This window comes from Oreochromis niloticus, linkage group LG16 (genome assembly GCF_001858045.2).
Source record: "Oreochromis niloticus isolate F11D_XX linkage group LG16, O_niloticus_UMD_NMBU, whole genome shotgun sequence".
NCBI classification, from domain to species: domain Eukaryota; kingdom Metazoa; phylum Chordata; class Actinopteri; order Cichliformes; family Cichlidae; genus Oreochromis; species Oreochromis niloticus.
In genome coordinates, this window is record NC_031987.2 from 12709631 (window position 1) to 12732192 (window position 22562).

The following is a 22562-nucleotide window of genomic DNA, read 5'->3' on the forward strand; positions in this document are numbered from 1 at the left end:
GGGAGAGGAGGGTAGTTTCATCAAATAGAAAGGAACTACACAAAATGCATAGAACTAAAATATATAAAAATAAAAACAAAGTAAGCTTCATCACGGGAAATGTGGTATATATGTACAATGCAATGATATATTGCACCAGATCACTGGCACATGGCAACAAAGTTAACTATAAAGCACAGGCTATAGTTCCAAGTCCATTTTCTGGAGTGTGGAGGTATTTCCTGATCTAAACAGGTTCTAGTACTCACACCCACTTTGTTCAGACTGCTGAACACAGCAGAGTGGCAGTCAGACAGCCTTCTCCACAGAGGACCAGTCTTGCAGTGATCAGCAAATACACAGTACACTCTAATCCTACCACCATGCAGCCACTCCATGGTCAGTTTGCCTTTTTTTTTTTGCAGGCAATTGGCCTCAAAGAAAATGTTGTATAGAGTTTGTTGCACAGAAAGCACTATACAAAAGTTTGCTATAAGTGGGCACATTTATTCCCAGTGGGAAAGCATTTTTCTTTTAGCTCTGTCTGTGTTTAATGTTCTAAAATGCAGGGTGTGCATTTAATCACAAATGTCTTGTGTGTAGACATTTTAAAAAAAAGTCATTTTAGACTAGAGTTGTTTTTTTCCATTGTAACTTAAACTAAAAACAGAATCTAAGAAAAAATTGTCAAAAGCCTGTTTTTAGCTTAACGTTAGTCTCTATAATAATGTTGAAACACGGCCAAATGATTAGAAAAAAAAGCTACATCCAAGGTCAACTTATTAGTAAACCAACAGGTGACTGTGATTATATAGTTCACAGGTTAAGTCACGCTGATACACTACAGAGCTACATTTCTGAACACCTACTTCCTACTAATCATGCACTATATGTTTATCCTTTGTGCCCCTCCTCCCTGGTATGTGGACAGTGGACCTTATTTTGTTTGGCTCTACTTTTCAAAAGGTCTCAAAAGAAATACCTGGTTCAAAAAGATGGATATATCCCCAGTGAAACCTTGAGCGGTTACCCCCAAGGGATTTTAACAGTTACAATGACAGAAATGGTTAATACAACAGTAAAGTCTATCTTACGAGAGAATGAAAAGATTTAGTGTTCCTCTATGCTTTCAAAGGTCAATTCAAAATATATTTTTTGACATCTCACAATGCATCCAGCTAGGTAAGTAAGGTGTGGCCTTGATCCCAAATTGAATGTTTCAAAGGTCACGTGTGTTTAGACTTCCTTGCATTCAGCAAGTACACATCTGAGTTGTAGCTTTTATTTGCTGTGATAGTGACTGTTTTGAATTTCAATTTGATAAAAATGACGGAAATAGAGGTATTAAAACGTATGCATAAATAATTAGGTCCATAAATATTTGGACATTTAAAAATCACAATATCAATATTGTGATATCTGTCATCTTCAATTCAACGACAGGTTAAGCAAGATTGTTGCATCAGCTGTTTAGAAACGACAACCATTGTGCTGGGATGTGATCACTTTACCCGTGATTCGAAATTTAAACACATGCTACTTCTGTATTCATTCTGCTTTCCCGAGGCCCTAAACACCGTGCGCTTCAACAATTCCCCACCGGCGAATCCAGATCAACGTTTCAAGCGCTCACTTGCTTATACTGCAATCCTGCGGCGTGGACACGAGGGAAAGCTTAAATCTCGCTCACACTTTTTCTCCCTCAGTTATTTGTTATAACGGGTAGCTTCTCAACCACGTCTGCGCCGTCTTACTAAAAGTCTGCTTATAGGTTAATATGGCAAAAATCCTCCAAGCTGTCAGCGTTGTGAAATCTTTGAGACAAGGATGCGTGTTAGGCAGAAAAGTGGGGAACGCGGGCTGCCTGAGACTTCACACTGCAAAACTTTTTAGTGTCAAGGTAAGAAAACGGAAGTGTGGCCGATAAGGATTATTGTCTGCGATAAATCCAAGAACTGAACTGTTTTAAAAGAAGTAATTTACTTTATTCAGCCCTTGAACTTCAGAAAAAAATGCTGAAGTTTACAAACAACAGCTGATCCACATGGTGGCTGGCAAATAGCAATCCGTGCCAGATGGGGGGTAGAAACTGCAAGTATATTGAAATAAATGGCGTCAAGCATGCTTTGCATACGCCGAATACACACACGGTTATATTTGTTTCTATAAAACACACTAAGTTGTTTGTTGTAGAGCTTGACTTTTGTCATTGTGAAACATTTTAGTAAATTGGCTGATTTTTCAAGGCAGATTGGAGCGGTCATGGACAAGTGAAATTTTAGTGTGACAATTCGTAAAAGAAGTTGTAAAATGAGATACTGTAAGCGGGTGAGATGTTCACATGCCTGTCTCGCCTAAAGTGGCAAACAGCTGCACAACTATGCATAACGTGTAAATCAGAAGGAGTGTTGCGTCATGCTTCAGATGATCTCTGATTGCAACATTCACGGAAAAGGCGAGAATTTTATTTGATTCGAGTCAGGGTTGTGGTAGATAAAGTACTAGTTTTTAAAATGACATGCATTAATTTGCTAAATGGCGTTAGTAAATTAATGCATTAATGCAGAGATTACATTTTTTTAAAGATCTAAATGCAGTGAATAAATCGGTGGTATGCTAATATTTTATATCTGTGACGAGTACGAGTAATATTGGTCACTGTTTTCCTGATGGCCGCTGTCTGGAGGTCATGATGCATCACACCAGCCTCTTTAATAATCTATGCAGCTCTCTCTCTGTCTGGTGGGCTCTCTCTCTCTCTCTTAGACACGTATACAGATGCACTCTCTCACTCCTACATAACAGAAAAACAGATTTGTCTGTCTCAGCATTCACAGTACAATTCACACAGGCCTGCAGTTTCAGCATGATGTCCCAGAGCATCACTGGTTGCCATTGCATCTAAACTCAAAATCTACAGCACATCTATTTCAAAGTCTTTCCTTTGGTTCTTCCAAAGTCGCTTAATAAAAAGAGAATATATTATTTTGGGGTGTGATTTTTTTTTTTTAACTTTACTTTTAACTCCCAGGCCCAGACAGCCCACCTGGTCTTGGAGGATGGCACCAGGATGAAAGGGATTTCTTTTGGGCATGATGCCTCTGTAGCTGGAGAGCTGGTCTTCAATACTGGTCTTGTGGGGTAAGAAGGAGAAATGCTGACTGAAATTATAACAGCGTTAGATTTTTATTTATTTCTTTTGCATGCTTCAACAATTACAGTACATATTTGAAGAAACACGAGGGCATTGACATCTGACATAAAACTTGCTTTTAATTTGATAACTTTGCATCACATTTGCATTTATTTAGGTTTAAATAGAAGTGTGAGTTTAAGTGCATTTTCTAAAACCAATAAATCACCTAAATACAAATCTTTACAAAATGTTTCTATTGTTTTTCTACTTTAGGTATCCCGAGGCCCTGACCGACCCAAGTTATAGAGGTCAAATACTGACGCTGACATATCCAATTGTAGGGAACTATGGTGTGCCGAATACAGAGGAACTGGATGAGCTAGGCCTGAGAAAACATGTAGAGTCAGAACGCATTCAGGTAGGTAACTAAGGTGTGGCTTGTCTTACCAGCGTGTCTTCATATTCCGTTACATTGAGTAATTATCTCTGACTGTACAAGCATTTATGTCTCATTCTTTTGTTTTTAATAATTGGATAGAAATCCTGTGTAAATAATGCCTGCCTCAAGTTTAGAACCCATGGGCATCATCAGACTAATACAGACAAATATCATTTTCTCCCCTGAAATGCTCTGTTAGGCCTTTACTGCAACCTCCTTCAGTTGCTGCTTGTTTATGGGTCTTTCTCTGCCTTCAGTTTTGTATTTAATAACTGAATAGCATGCTCTGAGTTGAGATCAGGTGACTTTGCAGTTGGAGAATATCACTTTTTTTGTCTTGAGAAACTCTTTGGATGCTTCTGCAGTATGCTTGGCTCGTTATCTGTTTGCACTTAGAAGTACTGTCCAATCATTTCTGAAGTATTTCGCTAATACGAGCAAATGCTTTAGCCAATCCGTTACATCCAATCCAACTAGTGGCCCAATCCATTATAGGTGCTCCAGCAATACATGCCCATAACATTCTCTCCACCATATTTGACAGCTGATGTGGCATATTGGATCATGAGCTGTTTCTTTTCTACTTCAAACTTTTCGCTTCCCATCTCTCTGTTACAAGTTAAGTTTTAGCTGCCTAATTAGTTTTTTTTCCGACCTGCCCAACGAGCATGGGAAGGTCTTTTGGGTTTTTTTTGAAGTGTAATCTGGCCTTCCTCTTAAGTGTAACTAGTGGTTTGCACCTTGTTGTAAGCTCTTTATTTACGTTGTTGAGGACATCTCTTGATTGTAGACTTTAACAGTGATATAGCTACCGCGTAAAGAGTTCTTTCCTTGGATAGATGTGAAAGGTTTTACTTAATCAAGCGAAAAATAAATTCTGTGGTCATTCAATCTTTGAAGCTTTCTGGTGTTGCTGAGCTGGTGGTGCGTTCATTCTTTTTAAGAATGTACCAGATTGTTATTTTTGGTCACTCTTAAAGTTTTTGATACATCTCAACCTCATTAAGGCTTCCTTAAATTGGCTTGGCATCTCTTTGTTCTTCATATTGAGATTTGCAGTGAATGGCTACTAAATTCACCTCTGGATCCTTTATGTGTTTGGCTTTGTGCACGGCTTCACTTGGCTATGAAAATGCTTGCCAGAAGGCAGTCAGTTTGCTTTTCAAGCCATAAATTGTCCAGATACTTATGGACCTAACTGCATATAATCCACCACAGTTTTCTCACTGATAACAATGTCAGCTGTTAATGTTGAATCATATTAGAGCTGCTTTAATTTTGCGGCAAAGAAAGGATTAACACTGCAGTTGGCACTGACCACTCATTTATCTAAACTATGTCTCCAAATCACGCATGGCCATTTTCCTTTTTTTTTACTTCACTGAAGTTTTGTTTAATTACAGCTAGGGTTAAGTAGTTGAAGCATCACGTCAGAATGGTTATTCTTGTTGACTAACCTTTTTATTAAAACTGTGTGTAACTGCAGTTAATAGACTGGAGGGATTTTAAATTGGACTTGGACATTTTTTCTAAGGCTAATACAATGCTTTGGTGTCTCTAGGTATCTGGTCTACTGGTTCAAGACTACAGCCACGAGTACAGCCACTGGAACTCTGTCAAGTCTCTGGGTCATTGGCTGCAAGAAGAGAAGGTTAGATTGCAAATTAGCAGCTCCTGATGTGAGAATGTGTGAATGATGAATATGACTTTTCTGTTAATGTAAATCTTACCCTCCTCAAAAGGTTCCTGCACTGTTTGGGATAGACACCAGGATGCTGACCAAAGTCATCAGAGATAAGGTACCGCAATTAGAAAGACTGTATCTGTTTCATGTTTAATGAATGAATGGGTCGGTCAGTTTCTGATATATTTGGCTTGTGGTTTCTCTCAAGGGAACAGTTTTGGGGAAGATTGAATTTGATGGTCAGCCTGTTGACATAACTGACCCCAATCAGAAAAACCTAGTAGCAGAAGTTTCAACCAAGGTAACAACTGCCAGTTATTTTTTATTTAATGATAATATCAGATTAAAAACTCCTTTTGTTTACAGATATTTTAAAATGGTACTAACCTCTTCTTGTCGTGCCTCTATACTCACCAGGAAGTCAGAGTTTTTGGAAAAGGCAACCCAATTAAAGTGGTGGCTGTCGACTGTGGCATTAAACATAACATAATTCGACTGCTGGTTAAGGTGAGAGTTGCGTGAAACATCCTTGTTGGACTGTGTGCGTTCCATTTGGAGATCTTGTTTTTGTGACTTAGCCCCAAATGACCTTCTCTGCATAAACACAGAATAAAAAGTCAGCGCTCTGTTACATGCTTTCTGCAACCTGACCTAGAAATTTTGAGAAAGTAAATCTGGGCCTAATGAGCTCCAGAAATGTAAAATTTGTTTGTGGCATGGAGATGGATAAGAGAGTGGGTTTTCATCATGTTTGTACTCCAAGTTAATGACTTGTTGTGGTAACGGTGATATTGACTTTTAATTGGTTATAACATTATATTCATTGATTTGCTCTTATTCGTTACACTCAGTGTTGACCCTTCTCTATGTTTTCTTTTTGTTCTATTTTTGCAGTATCATTATAATTTTTTAAATAACATTACATGTTTGGAGATTTTAAACCATAAACGTCAGAGCTCTCATTATGACATTATGTCCATTTGGTGTTGTCTGTAGTTATTTTTACAGCTAGGGGGATAAAATGAATGTCATCTTCTGCTACTTTGATTTTACATTCATTTGACATTTTAAGTATACCCAGAAGATTACAGAATAACTACATATGTATTTTTGTGCAGCGAGGTGCAGAAGTCCACCTAGTGCCGTGGGACCAGGACTTGCTTAGTCTAGACTATGATGGCCTGTTCATATCTAATGGACCAGGAGATCCATCTCTGGCCAAGACACTCATCAATAATGTGCACAAGGTAGGATGCTTCACAAATGTTTATGGACACTGAGAGACTTGAGTATTGATTTATGGATTTGCAGGTTTAACAAGGAACTAAAATTGTTGCAGAGCTCTATATCCATACGTAATATTCAATATTTGGAATTATTTGTTTCAACAATTTCTTTTCATAACTGTGTTTATAGCTCAATCATTACTTCTGTAATAACATTTCTTTTGTGAAGGTGCTGGAGAGCGATCGTCCCCAGCCAGTATTTGGTATCTGTATGGGCAATCAGATCACTGCCCTGGCTGCAGGAGCCAAGTCATACAAACTACCTATGGGCAACAGGTGAACAATTTAACAGCCAATCATAAATATGACACAGCGTACTGTATATGCTCTGCATTCAGATAAAAATTTCAGTCTAAAGTGTAACCTGTCCTACAGAAATGTAATGAAATAGATGATGTTTTTTATTCATTTCTGTGGGTCCCCAGAGGCCAGAACCAGCCGGTGTTGAATGTGATGACGGGCCAGGCCTTCATTACCGCACAGAACCACGGTTATGGCATAGACAGCGAGTCCCTGCCCCCAGGGTGGGGCCCGCTTTTCATCAACGCAAATGATGGCACCAATGAGGTTGATTTCAGTCTATGTGAATATTCAGTCGTTAACAGGACATTTTTTTTTCCAGGCTTTGGCTATAAAAAAACAAAAATAAAAAAATAATCCTTTTACAATAATAACTGAAGCAAAAAGAGGGCTGTATGAATTTTACACTAATATTTTGGAAAGATGCATTTATTTTGGAAATGCTAACAGTATCTTTAATTTTTTAAATATATACATAATTTCATGATTTTCGTTTCACAATTTCCAGGGGATCATGCACAGCACTAAACCTGTTTTCACAGCCCAGTTTCACCCCGAGGCTAAGGGCGGTCCCACGGACACAGAGGTAATTAAAAAACTTTGATGGTGCTGCATGAAGTACCTGAACACTATACTCCAGCTAATTAAAGTATATTCACAAAATGGAACTTGGGTAAAACTTTGAGCTCTACTCTAAAATAGTACTTGTGTAAATGTTGTGAATGGTTTGGAAAAGTGATGTGGTGTCTAGGTAGCAATAGTCAGTCAGACCTCGGAAGTCATCAGGTGCAGATCTTTTAACTGTTCTTAGAATCGGATCTAAGTAAGCTGAGGGTGATTTTAGTTACTGTGGTCCTGTTGTTTGGAGAAAAAAACTCCCTGCTCACCTAAAACCAGTTACATCTGTGCATACACTTAAAACCATAACCTTTTTATTGAAACAGGACTTCCTCAATAGGTTTTTGTTTTGTTTTTTTTAATGCTTTTTTTAAATTCTATTTCGGTGTCTTAAAGCATTGTAAACCAACACTGTTTTTCTTTTTTATCTTCTATGTTAAACAGATTGAGTTTGCGTCCAATGAAATGAGCTATATAAATAAAATTGCAATTGCCAATAAAAAAAGATAAATGTTGATTAAAAACATAAATTTTGACTTTAAACTTTTGCATTAGAAGATCATTTATTCAGCACGTTTTTCCCCATATCTCAAAGATCTGTCACTTTAGTTAAATTAAATTCAAATTCCATGACATTTTAGCCTTTTTTTTTTTTAACCAATATAGGGGTTTGGCTCCACAACAATGAACAGAAGACCATTAAAAAACAATATTGTTGATATAATACTTGAACTGTGGTTATAAGGCTTTTTTTTCCTCCCCCACAGTTTCTCTTTGATGTCTTTTTGTCTGTGATCAAAAAAGGAAAGAATACCAGCATAGCGTCAGTCATGCCTATAAAGCCCAGCATCCCTCCCAGGGCCCAGGTAGAGTACTTCACCCAGGTTGAGCAGGTTCAACTTCAAATATTCTGAACATAAGAGAATTTAGTGAAACCGGCTGTTTAAATGGTGCCAATCACATCTTTTTGTGTCGACTCAGGTTTCAAAGGTGCTTGTACTGGGTTCTGGTGGCCTCTCTATTGGTCAGGCTGGTGAGTTTGACTACTCTGGATCTCAAGCCATCAAGGCCATGAAGGTAAGAGCATCTGAATGAATGAATCATTTCTGTAGCCAATCAATAATACTTTGATATGGTTGTGAATGAAGGCATAGAAGTGTGGTTCATGTGACTTTATGTGTAAGAGTCGATGCAGATGTTTTTTTAAAGTCATATTATATTATATCTCCTGTCTAAACACTGGTAATGATCCAAATTGTCTGCATTTTAGTTCATGGACTTTTAAATGTGTCATTTATTCTGCTATACTGTCCTTATATCGGGTAGTTAAGATGCTGTAGCTTATTTCATCATGGAGCCGGTGTTTGAGCTTGGCAGCTTTTTCCCTAATTACATGGAACACTGGGATTTTAGTTTATCTAATTAAGATCTAAAAATGCTGAGCAGGCCCAGTTGATTGTGAATTTTTCTTTTTAATCAATATGGCAAGATGAGAATATTTAAATGATAATGAAAGATGGTTCATTATTTGGACACAGATGCAGGAGATTCACTAGCTAATACTGCTCAATGGGCTACTGTGACTAAGCTTGCATTTGGATTCAGCTCTGTAAAAAAAGCAAACGTAAAAGGAGTTAGAATTTTTTCATGGACAGAGCACATTTGATGACTGCAATTCTTGTGTGTTATAGTTGATATGCATCGAAAAAACAGTAAGTAAATCAACCTTAGATAACTGCGACTTTTTGATGATTGTGTAGGGAACAACACTATAGTACTGCATAAACTGCTCACTTCAAGAAAGGGTTTAGTGGAATTAAAAAAAAGAAAAAAAGAACAGAGAGTGATCTGCAGAGACGTGAAAACGGTTTATACCCAGATGAGAACCGTGGAGGCCTGAGTGCTTGACCCCAACAATGAAAGCATTTGGTGCCACCGTGCTTATGCTGTGGGGGGCCGTTTCGTGGCATAGGTTAGCTCCACTTATCCACTACAGGGAATGGTCACTGCGAATGAAAACAAAGTTGTACTGAGTGACCCCCTTTATCCTTGGATGTAACATTTTTAGTCTTGTGTAAATACTCTCTTCTGTGATGACAGTGACCCCATCCATGGGGCACAGCAATATGAATTTCATGCTGTGATATTTGCACTCAGTAGATCTTAACCCAATTAAATGGCCACGGGACATTTTGACCAACCTGTAAAAGGTCAGCCTGTAAAAGGAATATCTTTTAAAGGAATGATTTTCTTTCCCTCACTAGCATTCCAGAGACTTGGAAAAATAAATGCCAAATTGCATTGATGCTGTTGTGCTGTGTCTTAGGTGTTGGCTTTTACTATAATTTCTCACTATCTCTGGGCCCCATGTACCAATTTTTGAATGGACTTTTATGAAAAATAGAGGGAATTATTTTTTTATATATAAAGTTTGGTAAAAAATATAAATGACAGCAATATGACAATAATGATAAAATTAATGATGACTGAATTCTATTTAGCATTTGAATTGGGGCACAAAGGATTGAGCAGAGCTGTTAATGTTGTTAGTAAGACTTGTGCTATCTGAGATACGTGACAGGCCTGGAAAACACTATAGAATATCTAAAATGTAAGACATGCTGTACATGATCTAAAAGTGACACTGAAGACTCATCATGGCTGAGTTTGCTTTTAATAATTTCCCTCGCGGTCATACAGGAGGAAAACCTGAAGACGGTGCTCATGAATCCAAACATAGCCTCTGTTCAGACCAATGAAGTGGGCTCCAAGCAGGCTGACTCAGTCTACTTCCTGCCTGTCACGCCAGAATTTGTAACTGAGGTCATCAAGACCGAGCGTCCAGACGGCATCCTGCTCTCGATGGGTGGACAAACTGCACTCAACTGTGGTAAGATGTGCACAGTTGCTTGCTTAGTATGTGTAACTGACCAAAGGGAATGAAAAATAATGTATGCAAATAATGTGTCCCTCTGAAATTCAGTTCAAATGTTAATGCTGTTAGAAACCCCTCTTAAAAACCTTCTACTAAGTCTTCTATTATATCTTTTACCTTAAAAAGCTACTGACTAAATAGAATATATATATATATATTTGTACATATCTTTTTTGTGTTTAACCATGCATCTGTAATTTCTTTTCAGGGGTAGAATTATTCCAGCGTGGCATCTTGGACCAGTACGGGGTGAAAGTCCTTGGAACCCCTGTGGAGTCCATAATGGCAACAGAGGACAGGCAGCTTTTTGCTGACAAACTAATGGAGATCAATGAGAAAATTGCACCTAGTATTGCTGTTGAGTCGGTAAGGACCCACGTCCAATTGCCAAAAAAAGTGTTCTTGAGCGATATGTTTGATAACTACATATAGAAGATACCAAAATATCCTGTCAGCTTGTCGTCTGCCACTAGTTCCTTGATTCCAGCATTTTGTTAGTGTAAAAAAAAGTCATTGTAGTTACTTACTTATATCGGAGGTCTTGTGTTTGTAATAGTTCTATAGTGGTTTAAAGCCCGTATCAACAGTTTTTGTTATGGGAAGCGTAACATTTATGTGCATCCTTCAGGTGTCTGATGCATTACGAGCAGCAGAGCAGATAGGCTACCCGGTGATGTTGCGATCGGCCTACGCTCTGGGGGGTCTGGGCTCTGGTCTGTGTGCCAATAAAGAAAAGCTGGAGGAAACTGCCCAGAAGGTCAGAAAAAGCAGACACTTAGCTAATGTTTTTTTTTCTCACTGATCCTTTTTTCTCCTGGCATTTAAGCAAACATTCAAAATCTTTTGTCCAAATCAATCAAAACCATCAATCGGAGCATTTATACCTAGGCTTACCACGTTTTTTCCTCTTTTTATACCTTTTTTCGAGTTTACAGCATGAACCTGCACAGAAATAATACCTTTTGAAATTGTTCAGATACATTTCTTTGGTCCTGTGCAAGAAAGGAATAGTTTGCTGTTGCTAAGCAACATTCTTTTGTGCTCTTCCCCTTTTCAACATTATGTCTGACAGCTCAATTGGTTCTAATCTATGATCACAGGCTTCAAAATGAACCGCTTGTGCCAGACTGTTAGATTGGTGCGTGCTTTCTTTTCTTTTTTTTTTTACGCTTAATGTTTGTGCTCTTTTTAAGTATTTCTTTGAAGCTTACTTTAGTTATTTATTTATTTTTGGTTTCATTTGGAAGTTTCAATGGCAAGTGCATTGGTGCCAATTATACTCAGCAGCTGTTCACCTGGTTTGTATCAAGGACAGTTCACCAAGACAAGAATGCAAAATAAAAACCCCAAGGTAGACAGTCCTTTAACCTGGTCTAGCCTTGTCTGTTATCAAAAAGAGGGTTATAATTGTTTCGGTGCAAACTGTCCTAATAGATTACTACATTTAGTTTGATTCAACAAAGCATCTTGGCTATCGACAAACTAGAAGGACAGTTTGCAGTGAAACAATTCTAACCCCTATTTTGATAACTGACAAGGACAGACCGGGTATAGGGCGCATTTATCGCATTCTGAAAAGCATCTTTTCTGTAGTCACTGTGATTTGGAAGTTTGCATTACAAAGATAAAACACTATAAAAAGACCAAAAATCCTTACTACACAAAACACATAGTTTAGTTTGATACATTTAAGTGTGGATATCCTGCATTTACTTCTACTGCATTTACTACTACTAACGTCTTAAACTACTAACTGCTTAAACTTACTTACTTAAACTTACTTACTTACTTAAACTTTAATATATAGGTATTAATTTCTGTCCGCTTTGGATGGATGATTGTAGACACACACATTTAAATTGTTTAACTTGTTTACATATCGTAGGCTCTGGCCATGAGCAATCAAATCCTTGTGGAAAAGTCTTTGCTTGGCTGGAAAGAGGTGGAATACGAGGTGGTACGAGACGTTGCTGATAACTGTGTCACCGTCTGCAACATGGAGAACTTCGATCCACTGGGCATCCACACAGGTAGGCACTAATCTGTGGCCCTTTTCAAACTATGAGAGGCTCTTTCTTGTTATTTTTGTGAACATTTTTTATTTGTTCTGCTACATTTCATTAAGATCTGTCTGTCTCTGTCCCATTCTCCATATCTCTGAGCACACTTCACCTGTCTTTTGAGGGTTTTTTTTAATTTATTTATTTTTTTATTAAAGCTTCTGCAGAAGGATCATCGTGCTCTGACACACAAAGTATTATGTGCAGGTCGATAAAGAACTGCACTCAGAGGTATTTACTGGTACTCCATTGGGAGGCAGCACAATAAGGACATACTGACCTTGAAGATGGACAGTTACAAGAGCACACTGGTTGAAACTAATGGCACAGTTGCTCCCTATTCACCTAGCATAAACGCAAAACATTGAGGTAATGACAAAAGAGAGAGATATTTGTTTCCCAGTCTTAGATTATTGATAAATAAAAAAACTAAAGATAATCAAATTTCTGAGAGTGAACAAATTAGAAGTTAAAGTTAGGTTGGTTGACTGTTTTCTCTGGCTTAGTTCAGAGCCGGGCTGAAGATGAGTAGCAATCACTGGGTCTTCCCTTAGGGATTATGCAGTCTGCTTGCCTCAAATTATATTATTGTAGTCATTCAGGTACCGGTAGTTTGGCACTCTAGCCAGAGTTGATGGAGCAACGCTGGTTGGCAGCAAGCAGCTGTTGTTCACTGGATAATTTGTACATATGCCTTTATTGGTTGTGATCCAATAAACTGAAGGTAAATGAGCAATTTGACATACAGTGAGTTGTATAAAGAATAACATTTTAAATTTACTCTTGCTCACCAGCTCTCCCTTTCGCGCGCTCTCTCTCGCTCTCTGCCTAAGAAATCTTACTCCACCATCTTACTCCACAATAATAACTCAGTAAAGCCAATGCAGTCTGTCCACTTGTGGTATGCAGGCTTATGTTGGGTGCATGAGCAGATGTCCGTGTTTTTGCGCAGCTCTTTATCGACCTGCACATAATACTTTGCGTGTCAGTTCACGCTGATCCTTCTGCAGAATTTGGGAGGATCCTCCCAAATTCCACTGCAATTCAGATTTGTCACTTGAGATTATCCTAAGGCCAATCTTGTGGTGTGCTAGTTTATAAGATCAAGATGTTTTAGCCTTTCATTTTACCTTACCTTATTGAAGTGCAAGCAGTGTTCTTCACGCTGTCTGAGCTGTCACAGGAAGTCTGATTTTGATAACCTCTGTACATTTGCCTGTCATTTTTTTTCCCACGCTAGATTGTGCAAATACCACACGTTACATAGCTTTTTTTTTTTTTTTCCTTTGATTAGTGTGATTCAGACCATTCTATGCATGGTAGTTCTGATTACCATATTACTACTTTTTTGTCCATTTATGATTCACTAATCTTCCTGTACTCTCTTTCCCCCCTACCTCTTAAACATCACAGTCAGATTTTCCAGGTCCTCTGGCTGTTCCTTTCCATGTGGATCCATAATGCATACACACGTCCCAAACTAACAGAGTACTGCTGTTCTACAGATTATTGTATAGTTATGCTTATGCCATTAGATGCAAAACACGGGTGATTTACATTTAGCGGGAGATGATGTATGGGTTTGAGATCTGCTCTTATTGCCAGCATTAAGCCTGGTTTAAGTGCTTCTCACAAAGCCCATTGTATAAACGGGCAAGCAGGTGTGTTTTCAATTTAAAAACACCTTTTTTTGGTCTCTCAGCTTTTTTTGGTTTTCTTCTAAAATGGATAAGAAAAACATGAGATGACTGTAAATAACTTTTACAGGCTCTAATGTTTTAAAATTATTGTATGTAAAAGTTTCTCTAATTTAAAAAAACAAAAACTGCTACAACCACTCAATGGCTTTTAAGTGACACATTTACTTTTTCTGTATATATATATATATATATATCGAAGAATCCATAGGTCCCTCATCCTATTCATGTAACCCCTTCCGCCAGGGTTACTTGCGTAGTAGCATTCCAACAACGCCCTGTTTTCGTCTCTTGCCCACCGATGCCTTCTTGTTCCAGTAGCCCACTTGTCGTCAGGGTGCCCTGGTTCCTCAACACCTGACGCGGACCTTGTTGATCCGGGCGACGTCCGAGCCGGCATGCCTTCATATTTATCTGTCTCGCTCATGTCTGCGGTAGGCTCACTTTAGCATAGGGGGTCTAGCCTTAGGACCCTTACTGGATACAGACGCCCCAGGCAGGAATCGAACTTGCGATCTTCTGCTCCAAAGGCGTGTAGTTTAACCACTACGCTATCCAGCTGCTCCTTGGATTCTTCGATACCCAACATCCACAATGACGGCGAAACAACTAGTAGCTCAGTGTTCCAACATTCGAAAGAAGGGACTGCTCTCACAGCTAGAGATTGACGAGGTACAACATAAATGCTACGGCAAGGAGGAGTCAGGACGCCAGGTCAGGGGGGAGATATCATCACCCCCACCCAAGATTGGGTACATAGCCCCAAGTGCGATAGGAGAAGGATCGTTGAGTGCGAGAGGAACTGACCTGAAAGATAGGATCATGGCCAAGCTTGAAACCTGGACCCCCCCTAGCCGGTTACCAAGATTACGTGAAGTACCCTCAGAAGGTCTGCTAGATGATGTTAATGCAGCACTACGGATGATACCTACAACCACGATTACCGACACTAACAAGCTGATCTACACTACGGCAGCAGTGATCAGTGAGATGCTTGGCTACAAGTTGAACAGCCACAAGGGGCAGTACCCTCCATGGAGAAGGAGGCTAGAGGGCAAGATCAAAGTAGCACGAAGGGAGGTTAGCCAACTAACGGAGTTGCAGAAAGGCGCGACAAAGAAGGTGCATAAGAAATACAGCAAGCTGTCCATACCTGAGGCCTTGGAAACTGCCAAGCAAAGACTCACAGCCTTGGCCAGCCGCTTGAGGAGGTACACCAGAGAGATAGAAGGCAGGAGAATAAACCAGCTGTTCTCCACAGAACCAGCAAAGGTGTACTCTCAGTGGCAAGGGAACAGTAACAGAACAGCACCACCAAGGCTGGAGACGGAGCAATACTGGAAGAGCATATGGGAGAAGGACGCAACCCATAACGGCAATGCTCAGTGGCTAGTGGATCTGAGGGCAGACCACAGCAACCTCCCTGAACAGGGTCCAGTAACCATCACAGTGGCAGACATCCAAGAAAGGGTCTCCAGTATGAAGAGTTGGACAGCACCAGGGCCCGACATGGTTCACGCCTACTGGCTGAAGAAGCTGACTGCACTCCACGAGCGTCTGGCAGCACAAATGAACCAGCTGCTAGTTAACGAGAGACACCCGGAATGGCTAACCGAAGGTCGGACGGTCCTGATCCCCAAGGACCCCAAGAAGGGACCGGTCCCATCCAACTACCGACCAATAACCTGCCTCAGTACTACATGGAAGCTCCTGTCAGGCATCATATCGGCTAAGATGAACAGGCACATGGGTCAATACATGAGCGGGGCACAGAAAGGGATTGGCAAGAATACCAGAGGCGCAAAACACCAGCTACTGGTAGACAGAACAGTCAGCCGAGACTGCAAGACCAGACTGACCAACCTGTGCACAGCCTGGATTGATTACAAGAAGGCCTATGACTCAATGCCCCACAGCTGGATACTGGAATGCCTAGAATTGTACAAGATCAACAGGACCCTAAGAGCCTTCATCAGGAACTCAATGGGAATGTGGCACACAACACTAGAGGCCAACTCCAAGCCCATAGCACAAGTCACCATCAAGTGCGGGATCTACCAAGGAGATGCTCTGTCCCCACTGCTGTTCTGCATAGGCCTGAACCCCCTCAGTGAGATCATTAACAAGACTGGCTACGGATACCGACTACGGAACGGAGCGGTTGTCAGCCACCTCCTGTACATGGATGACATCAAGCTGTATGCCAAGAGTGAACGAGACATCGATTCACTGATACACACTACCAGGCTATACAGCAATGACATTGGAATGTCATTCGGGCTGGAGAAGTGTAGTCGGATGGTAACAAAGAGAGGGAAGGTAGTCAGAACTGAGGGGATTGAACTACCAGAAGGCAACATTGCAGACATAGAGGACAGTTACAAGTACCTGGGGATCCCACAGGCGAATGGGAACGATGAAGAGGCCGCTAGGAAAGCTGCAACCACCAAGTACCTGCAGAGGGTCAGGCAAGTCCTGAGGAGTCAGCTGAACGGTAAGAACAAGATCCGGGCCATCAACACCTACGCCCTGCCCGTGATCAGGTACCCTGCTGGGGTAATAGGCTGGCCAAAGGAAGAGATAGAAGCCACTGACATCAAGACAAGAAAGCTCCTTACCATGCATGGAGGGTTTCACCCCAAGTCTAGCACCCTGAGGTTGTACGCTAAGCGGAAGGAAGGGGGCCGGGGACTGGTGAGTGTCAGCACCACAGTCCAGGATGAGACAAGAAACATCCACGAATACATCACGAAGATGGCCCCAACTGACAGCGTGCTCAGTGAATACCTCAGGCAGCAGAAACCCAAGAAAGAGGAGGAAGGCGAGGAACCATCATGGAAGGACAGGCCCCTGCACGGTATGTACCACCGGCAGATAGAGGAGGTGGCTGATATACAGAAATCCTACCAGTGGCTGGACAAAGCTGGACTGAAAGACAGCACAGAGGCACTAATCATGGCAGCACAAGAACAAGCTCTGAGTACAAGATCCATAGAGGCTGGGGTCTATCACACCAGGCAAGACCCCAGGTGCAGGCTGTGTAAAGATGCCCCAGAGACAATCCAGCACATAACAGCAGGGTGCAAAATGCTAGCAGGCAAGGCATACATGGAGCGCCATAACCAAGTGGCCGGCATAGTGTACAGGAACATCTGTGCCGAGTATAACCTGGAAGTCCCGAGGTCAAAATGGGAGATGCCCCCAAGGGTGGTGGAGAATGACCGAGCTAAGATCCTGTGGGACTTCCAGATGCAGACGGACAAAATGGTGGTGGCTAACCAACCGGACATAGTGGTGGTAGACAAACAGAAGAAGACGGCTGTAGTGATCGATGTAGCAGTCCCGAATGACAGCAATATCAGGAAGAAGGAACACGAGAAGCTGGAGAAATACCAAGGGCTCAGAGAAGAGCTCGAGAGGATGTGGAGGGTGAAGGTGACGGTGGTCCCCGTGGTAATCGGAGCACTAGGTGCGGTGACTCCCAAGCTAGGCGAGTGGCTCCAGCAGATCCCGGGAACAACATCGGAGATCTCTGTCCAGAAGAGCGCAGTCCTGGGAACAGCTAAGATACTGCGCAGGACCCTCAAGCTCCCAGGCCTCTGGTAGAGGACCCGAGCTTGAAGGATAAACCGCCCGCAGGGGCGCGCTGGGTGTTTTTTTGTTTTTATATATATATATATATAAAATTTTTTTTTTTATATTATTCTTTAAAGCCAATCTTAGTCTGAACAACTTCTGAACAACACTTCTTTTACAGGTGACTCCATTGTGGTGGCACCAAGCCAGACATTATCCAATGAGGAGTACCATATGCTCCGTGAAACTGCCATCAAGGTGGTACGTCACCTTGGCATTGTTGGCGAATGCAACATCCAGTATGCCTTACACCCATCTTCTTTGGAGTACTGCATTATTGAGGTGAATGCACGGCTATCGAGAAGCTCAGCTCTGGCATCCAAAGCAACTGGGTAAGTTTTTTTTCTCTGAGTTGACATCTGAAACAGGCCTTTTTAAGGCAGAGTTATGAAATTGTGTGGCAGAATGTAAAGTTTACAAATAAAAATGCACGTTAACACATCAAGAAATCTTAGCTATTTATGTATGACAGACTATTGAGGCAACAAAACATTAATTTTACACTGTAACCACTTTTTAACCACTTTTGCCCATCGTTATTTGATTTTGGTCTCCCTGCACTCCGGTCCTGGTTTCATAGTTATCCCTTGGCATTTGTTGCTGCTAAGCTGGCTCTGGGAATCCCCCTGCCTGAGATCAGGAATGCTGTATCAGAGAAGACCACAGCCTGCTTTGAGCCCAGTTTAGACTACATCGTCACCAAGATTCCTCGCTGGGACCTCGACCGCTTTCACGGCATGTCTCATGAAATAGGCAGTGCCATGAAGAGTGTAGGAGAGGTGGGGCTAAACATTTAACCCCTCACTCATTTACTCAGCGTTCCGACAAGCCAATTATTCCATCGTGTGTTTTCCTCCTTTGCATCCAGGTGATGGCAATAGGCCGTACGTTTGAGGAGAGTATGCAGAAGGCCTTAAGGATGTGTCATCCATCAGTAGATGGCTTTGTGCCCCAGCTGCCACTCAAGAAGCCGTGGTCCAACACCCACGATCTAGAACAGGAGCTGGCTGTGCCCTCCAGCACCCGCATCTTCTCCCTCGCCAAGGTACAATTATTCTTCATTACATTAATAATAAATGACACTCACTATAGTTTGCTCATTAAAATCACATTTTGTAGTGTTGCTGAAAAAAAGTTCCTGCATGCCTAGCTATGAATGCTTAATTCTGTGGCTGTACTCGTCATTTAAATTTCGATTCAGTTAAACAGAGCTGACAGTATGGCTCTTCAAATATAGTCCAGAGAGAAGAAAGATGAATCGCGCAAACATATACTGCTGTGTGTCTGTAGCTTTCCTCATAGAAGCAGATGAAGGTGAGACAGCACTTATAGGCACAGGGTCGAGCTTTATTTTTCAGGCACAAAGATCTTACAAGGTGAAAAACATCTATGGCTCCAGCATATGAACATGCTTTTCATCACCGGCTGGGTGGAGAGCTGAATAAGGTCGTGTCAGTGTCGAGACCTCTGACTGTGTGAGCTTTGTGTGCCGACGGTGGATCTATTTCCTTAAGTATTGAATGAGATCATTGAGGTGGTGACAGAATCAGCGATTGATGATCCACATTTTACCTCTAGTCTGTTAAATTAGTCTGTAATGCTGCGGGGTGGTCAGCATAGCTACTGTCACTCAAAGCTAAACTGCCTGCTATCCATGTGATCTCAGACTGTTGGAAGCTCAAAAAGTTTGAGTAGTTTGAGTTTTAAACCTGTACATCTTGGGGCCATTTACTTTGTTGTGTGTAAAGCAAAAAACAAATTGCATCAACTATAAGAGACTTGCAGCCAGATGTAAAGGTGCAAGATAATGGTGGAGAAATAACTGGATTAATATAGTCATTGTTAAGATAAGATAACTCTTTATTGTCATTGCACAATCATACATAGTACAATAGTACAATGAAATTGGAAAACTGTCCCACGTTGGCACTACATACAAGACGACACAACACAACACAACACAGTAACTTAACTTAGTAATAAAATGAAGAATAAGTGTATGTGTATTGCACGCTGTTATTATTGCACATTATTATTATTATTATTATTATTATTATTATTATTATTATTGCACCTTGTTTTTTATAAATATAAATATTATTATTGTTGTTGTTGTTAACCCCCCCAAAAAGTCCAGGGAGGTAGCCAATCAGGTGAGCTGTTTGCATTGATTAGGGCTATTGCCCTGTTGTAAAAGCTGTCCTTTAGTCTGTTTGTCCGGTACCTCAGCAGCCTGAATCTCTTGCCAGACGGCAGCAGTTTAAACACCCGGTGTCCTAGGTATGTACAGTCCTGTAGGATGCTGCGTGCCCTTTTGAGACAGCGAGTGCTGCACAGGTCCTTCGGGGAGGACCTGCCGTAGTGCAGCTGGAGAACCACACAGATGTAGTATGTCAGCACACTTTCAATGGAGCAGCGGTAGAAGACGCTCAGAAGCTCCTTCAGGTCCATTTTTCTGAGGATTCTCAGAAAGTGGAGACGCTGTTGGGCCTTCTTCAAAACCACAGAGGTGTTTGAGCTCCGTTGGAGCTCTGGGTCTATGTGCACACCCAGGAACTTGAAACTGGAGACCCTTTCCACACACTCCCCATTGATGCTGACAGGCTACAGCTCAGACTTCCACCTTCTAAAGTCGACTACCAGTTTTTTTTGTCTTTGTGGTATTGAGGTCCAGGTTGTTGTCTACACACCAATCTGACAGCCTCTGAACCTCAGCTCTGTACGCCGTCTCGTCTCCCCCAGAGATGAGCCCCACCACAGTGGTATCATCTGCAAACTTAATGACTGCGTTGTCTGGGTGCGAATTAACACAGTCATGTGTGTACAGAGTGTACAGTAGGGGACTCAGTACACAGACTGAGGAAAGATGAGGCCCCACTCTAACTCTCTGTACACGCTCTGACAGGAAGTCTCTGATCCAGCAGCAGGTGGCAGAAGGAAGTCCGATATCCAGCACTTTAACTATTAGTCTGTCCGGGAGTGTCGTATTAAAAGCAGAGCTAAAGTCAACAAAGAGCATCCTGGTGTAACACCCCTGTTGTTCCAGGTGAGAGATGGTGGTGTGGAGTGTTGTAGCAATGGCATCTTCAGTTGCTCTGTTAGCTCTGTATGCGAACTGGAGCGGGTCGAGTGTGGGTGGCAGGCAGGACATGATGTGACGTCGGACCAGTTTCTCGAAGCACTTAACAGACACATAACAGGTGTTATAGCAACTGGTCGCTAGCTGTTGAGGCTTCAATGTAATTTGCTAAATGTTTACCAGTTAATATTATCCAATACGACAATGCTACAATTGACAATTGAAAAATTGGGTTAATGTTTATAAACCTTTTTCTCAAAAAAGTTGTGGTACTATAAAATGTAAATTAAAAACTAAATGCAATGATTTGTACCCTCAGTCCCTATATGTAGTTGAAAATGGGTTAAAGACAACATATTACTATAAATATGTTACAGAAAAGTGTGGGGGGGGGGGGGGGTATTGGTATTATCTACTGCAAATGTAATATAACTATATTTTTGTTATTCCAAAGTACTTTTGTCTGCATGCACAAATGTAACAACTGAAAACATTTTCTTTTTTCTACTTTCGGCATCCTTGCTTTACGATGTACTACATTCAAGTACGTATAGGGTATAAATGACTTTCCAGTCTACATAAATTTTGCAAGGCATCCCAGCCTATTTTGGAAACAACTGCATCGGTCTGCTCTTTGTAGGTATTTCTCATGGTTGATAACCTGGTGCACCAGATGGTTTGTTACAGATAACCTTGGACTTTCTGGCAAGTTGTCCTTTGAAACTGTTTGTCTGTGTGCGCAGATTTTTAAGATTTATTTTTTGGCTTTTTTGCATTTATTAGATAGTGACAGTTGGATGACAGGAAGGTAAGAAGAGCGAGAGGGGGGATGACATGCTGTAAATGGCCTGGGGCGGAATTGAACCGGGCCGTCTCTGCTGTGAATAAAAAGCCTTCAGTACAAGGGGCTTGCACACTATCAGCCTGACACTTTAGACACTTTATTTTAGATAAAATACTTATTTTTCTTTTAGATAAAATGTTACAATAATACTCTGTATTGTTCATGCATTTGATTTACTTATAATACACTAGAGATCACTGGGTTATTGGTTAGGCTGTTCATGAGAAAAACCACATATCACAGAATAAAATCAAATTTTAAAACTCTGACCAATTAAACACGTGTCCGAGTTTCATAATACTCTTAAGAATGGAAGATCATGATGATCCCTTTCTTTGTTTCTTTCTTTTACGTCTCAGGCCCTCTACAGTGGCACGATGAGTGTTGATCAGATCCACCAGCTGACAGCCATAGACAAGTGGTTCCTCCACAAACTTCATGGAATAACAAAAGTGGAGCAACATCTTGCAAACTACAAAAGGTAAAGCATGCAGAGTGTTTATTTAAGTAACTTGAACTTACTTAAATAGATATGTACATTTAAAAAAAAAAAAAAAGTAGATGTGCCGTCTGTTTGTTTATGAGTGTGGATAGAAACATGATAAACGGTGGCCACAGATTAGATGAGCCCCAGTCTCTTCACGTCTCGGTGTCTGTGTCTTTCATTCTTTCTCAGGGTTCTCTCTCAGGGTTCCTCGCAACTACCTTTCTCCCCCTCTTTTTCTCTCTTTCCTGTCTCTCTGCCCTCCAGCTCTTACCTGGACAGCTCAAATCCAAGCCTCTGTGAATTATCATTGCTCAGCCACAGGTTACCTGCTGCTTTCTTCCGACTCTGCTGTTTAATAATTAATGGCTGGCCGTTTGGTGGG

At 41.1% G+C, this 22562-nt stretch overlaps 1 protein-coding gene across 1 annotated transcript in view; it reads left to right on the forward strand.

The window, feature by feature from the left end:
* The first annotated feature begins 1597 nt into the window (after positions 1-1597).
* cps1 (carbamoyl-phosphate synthase 1, mitochondrial) overlaps positions 1598-22562 on the forward strand; it is a 62823-nt gene continuing 41858 nt past the window's right edge. Inside the window, exons 1-21 of the mRNA XM_003445297.5 lie at positions 1598-1879; positions 3011-3120; positions 3389-3533; positions 5116-5205; positions 5297-5353; positions 5447-5539; positions 5656-5745; positions 6357-6485; positions 6694-6800; positions 6950-7091; positions 7333-7410; positions 8210-8308; positions 8424-8519; positions 10143-10332; positions 10586-10743; positions 11006-11134; positions 12263-12407; positions 17892-18102; positions 18351-18549; positions 18639-18815; positions 22053-22174. Of these exons, the coding sequence (XP_003445345.1) occupies positions 1757-1879; positions 3011-3120; positions 3389-3533; positions 5116-5205; positions 5297-5353; positions 5447-5539; positions 5656-5745; positions 6357-6485; positions 6694-6800; positions 6950-7091; positions 7333-7410; positions 8210-8308; positions 8424-8519; positions 10143-10332; positions 10586-10743; positions 11006-11134; positions 12263-12407; positions 17892-18102; positions 18351-18549; positions 18639-18815; positions 22053-22174 (2690 nt within the window). The 5' untranslated portion in view covers positions 1598-1756. The remainder of the gene's footprint in view (positions 1880-3010; positions 3121-3388; positions 3534-5115; positions 5206-5296; positions 5354-5446; positions 5540-5655; positions 5746-6356; positions 6486-6693; positions 6801-6949; positions 7092-7332; positions 7411-8209; positions 8309-8423; positions 8520-10142; positions 10333-10585; positions 10744-11005; positions 11135-12262; positions 12408-17891; positions 18103-18350; positions 18550-18638; positions 18816-22052; positions 22175-22562) is intronic.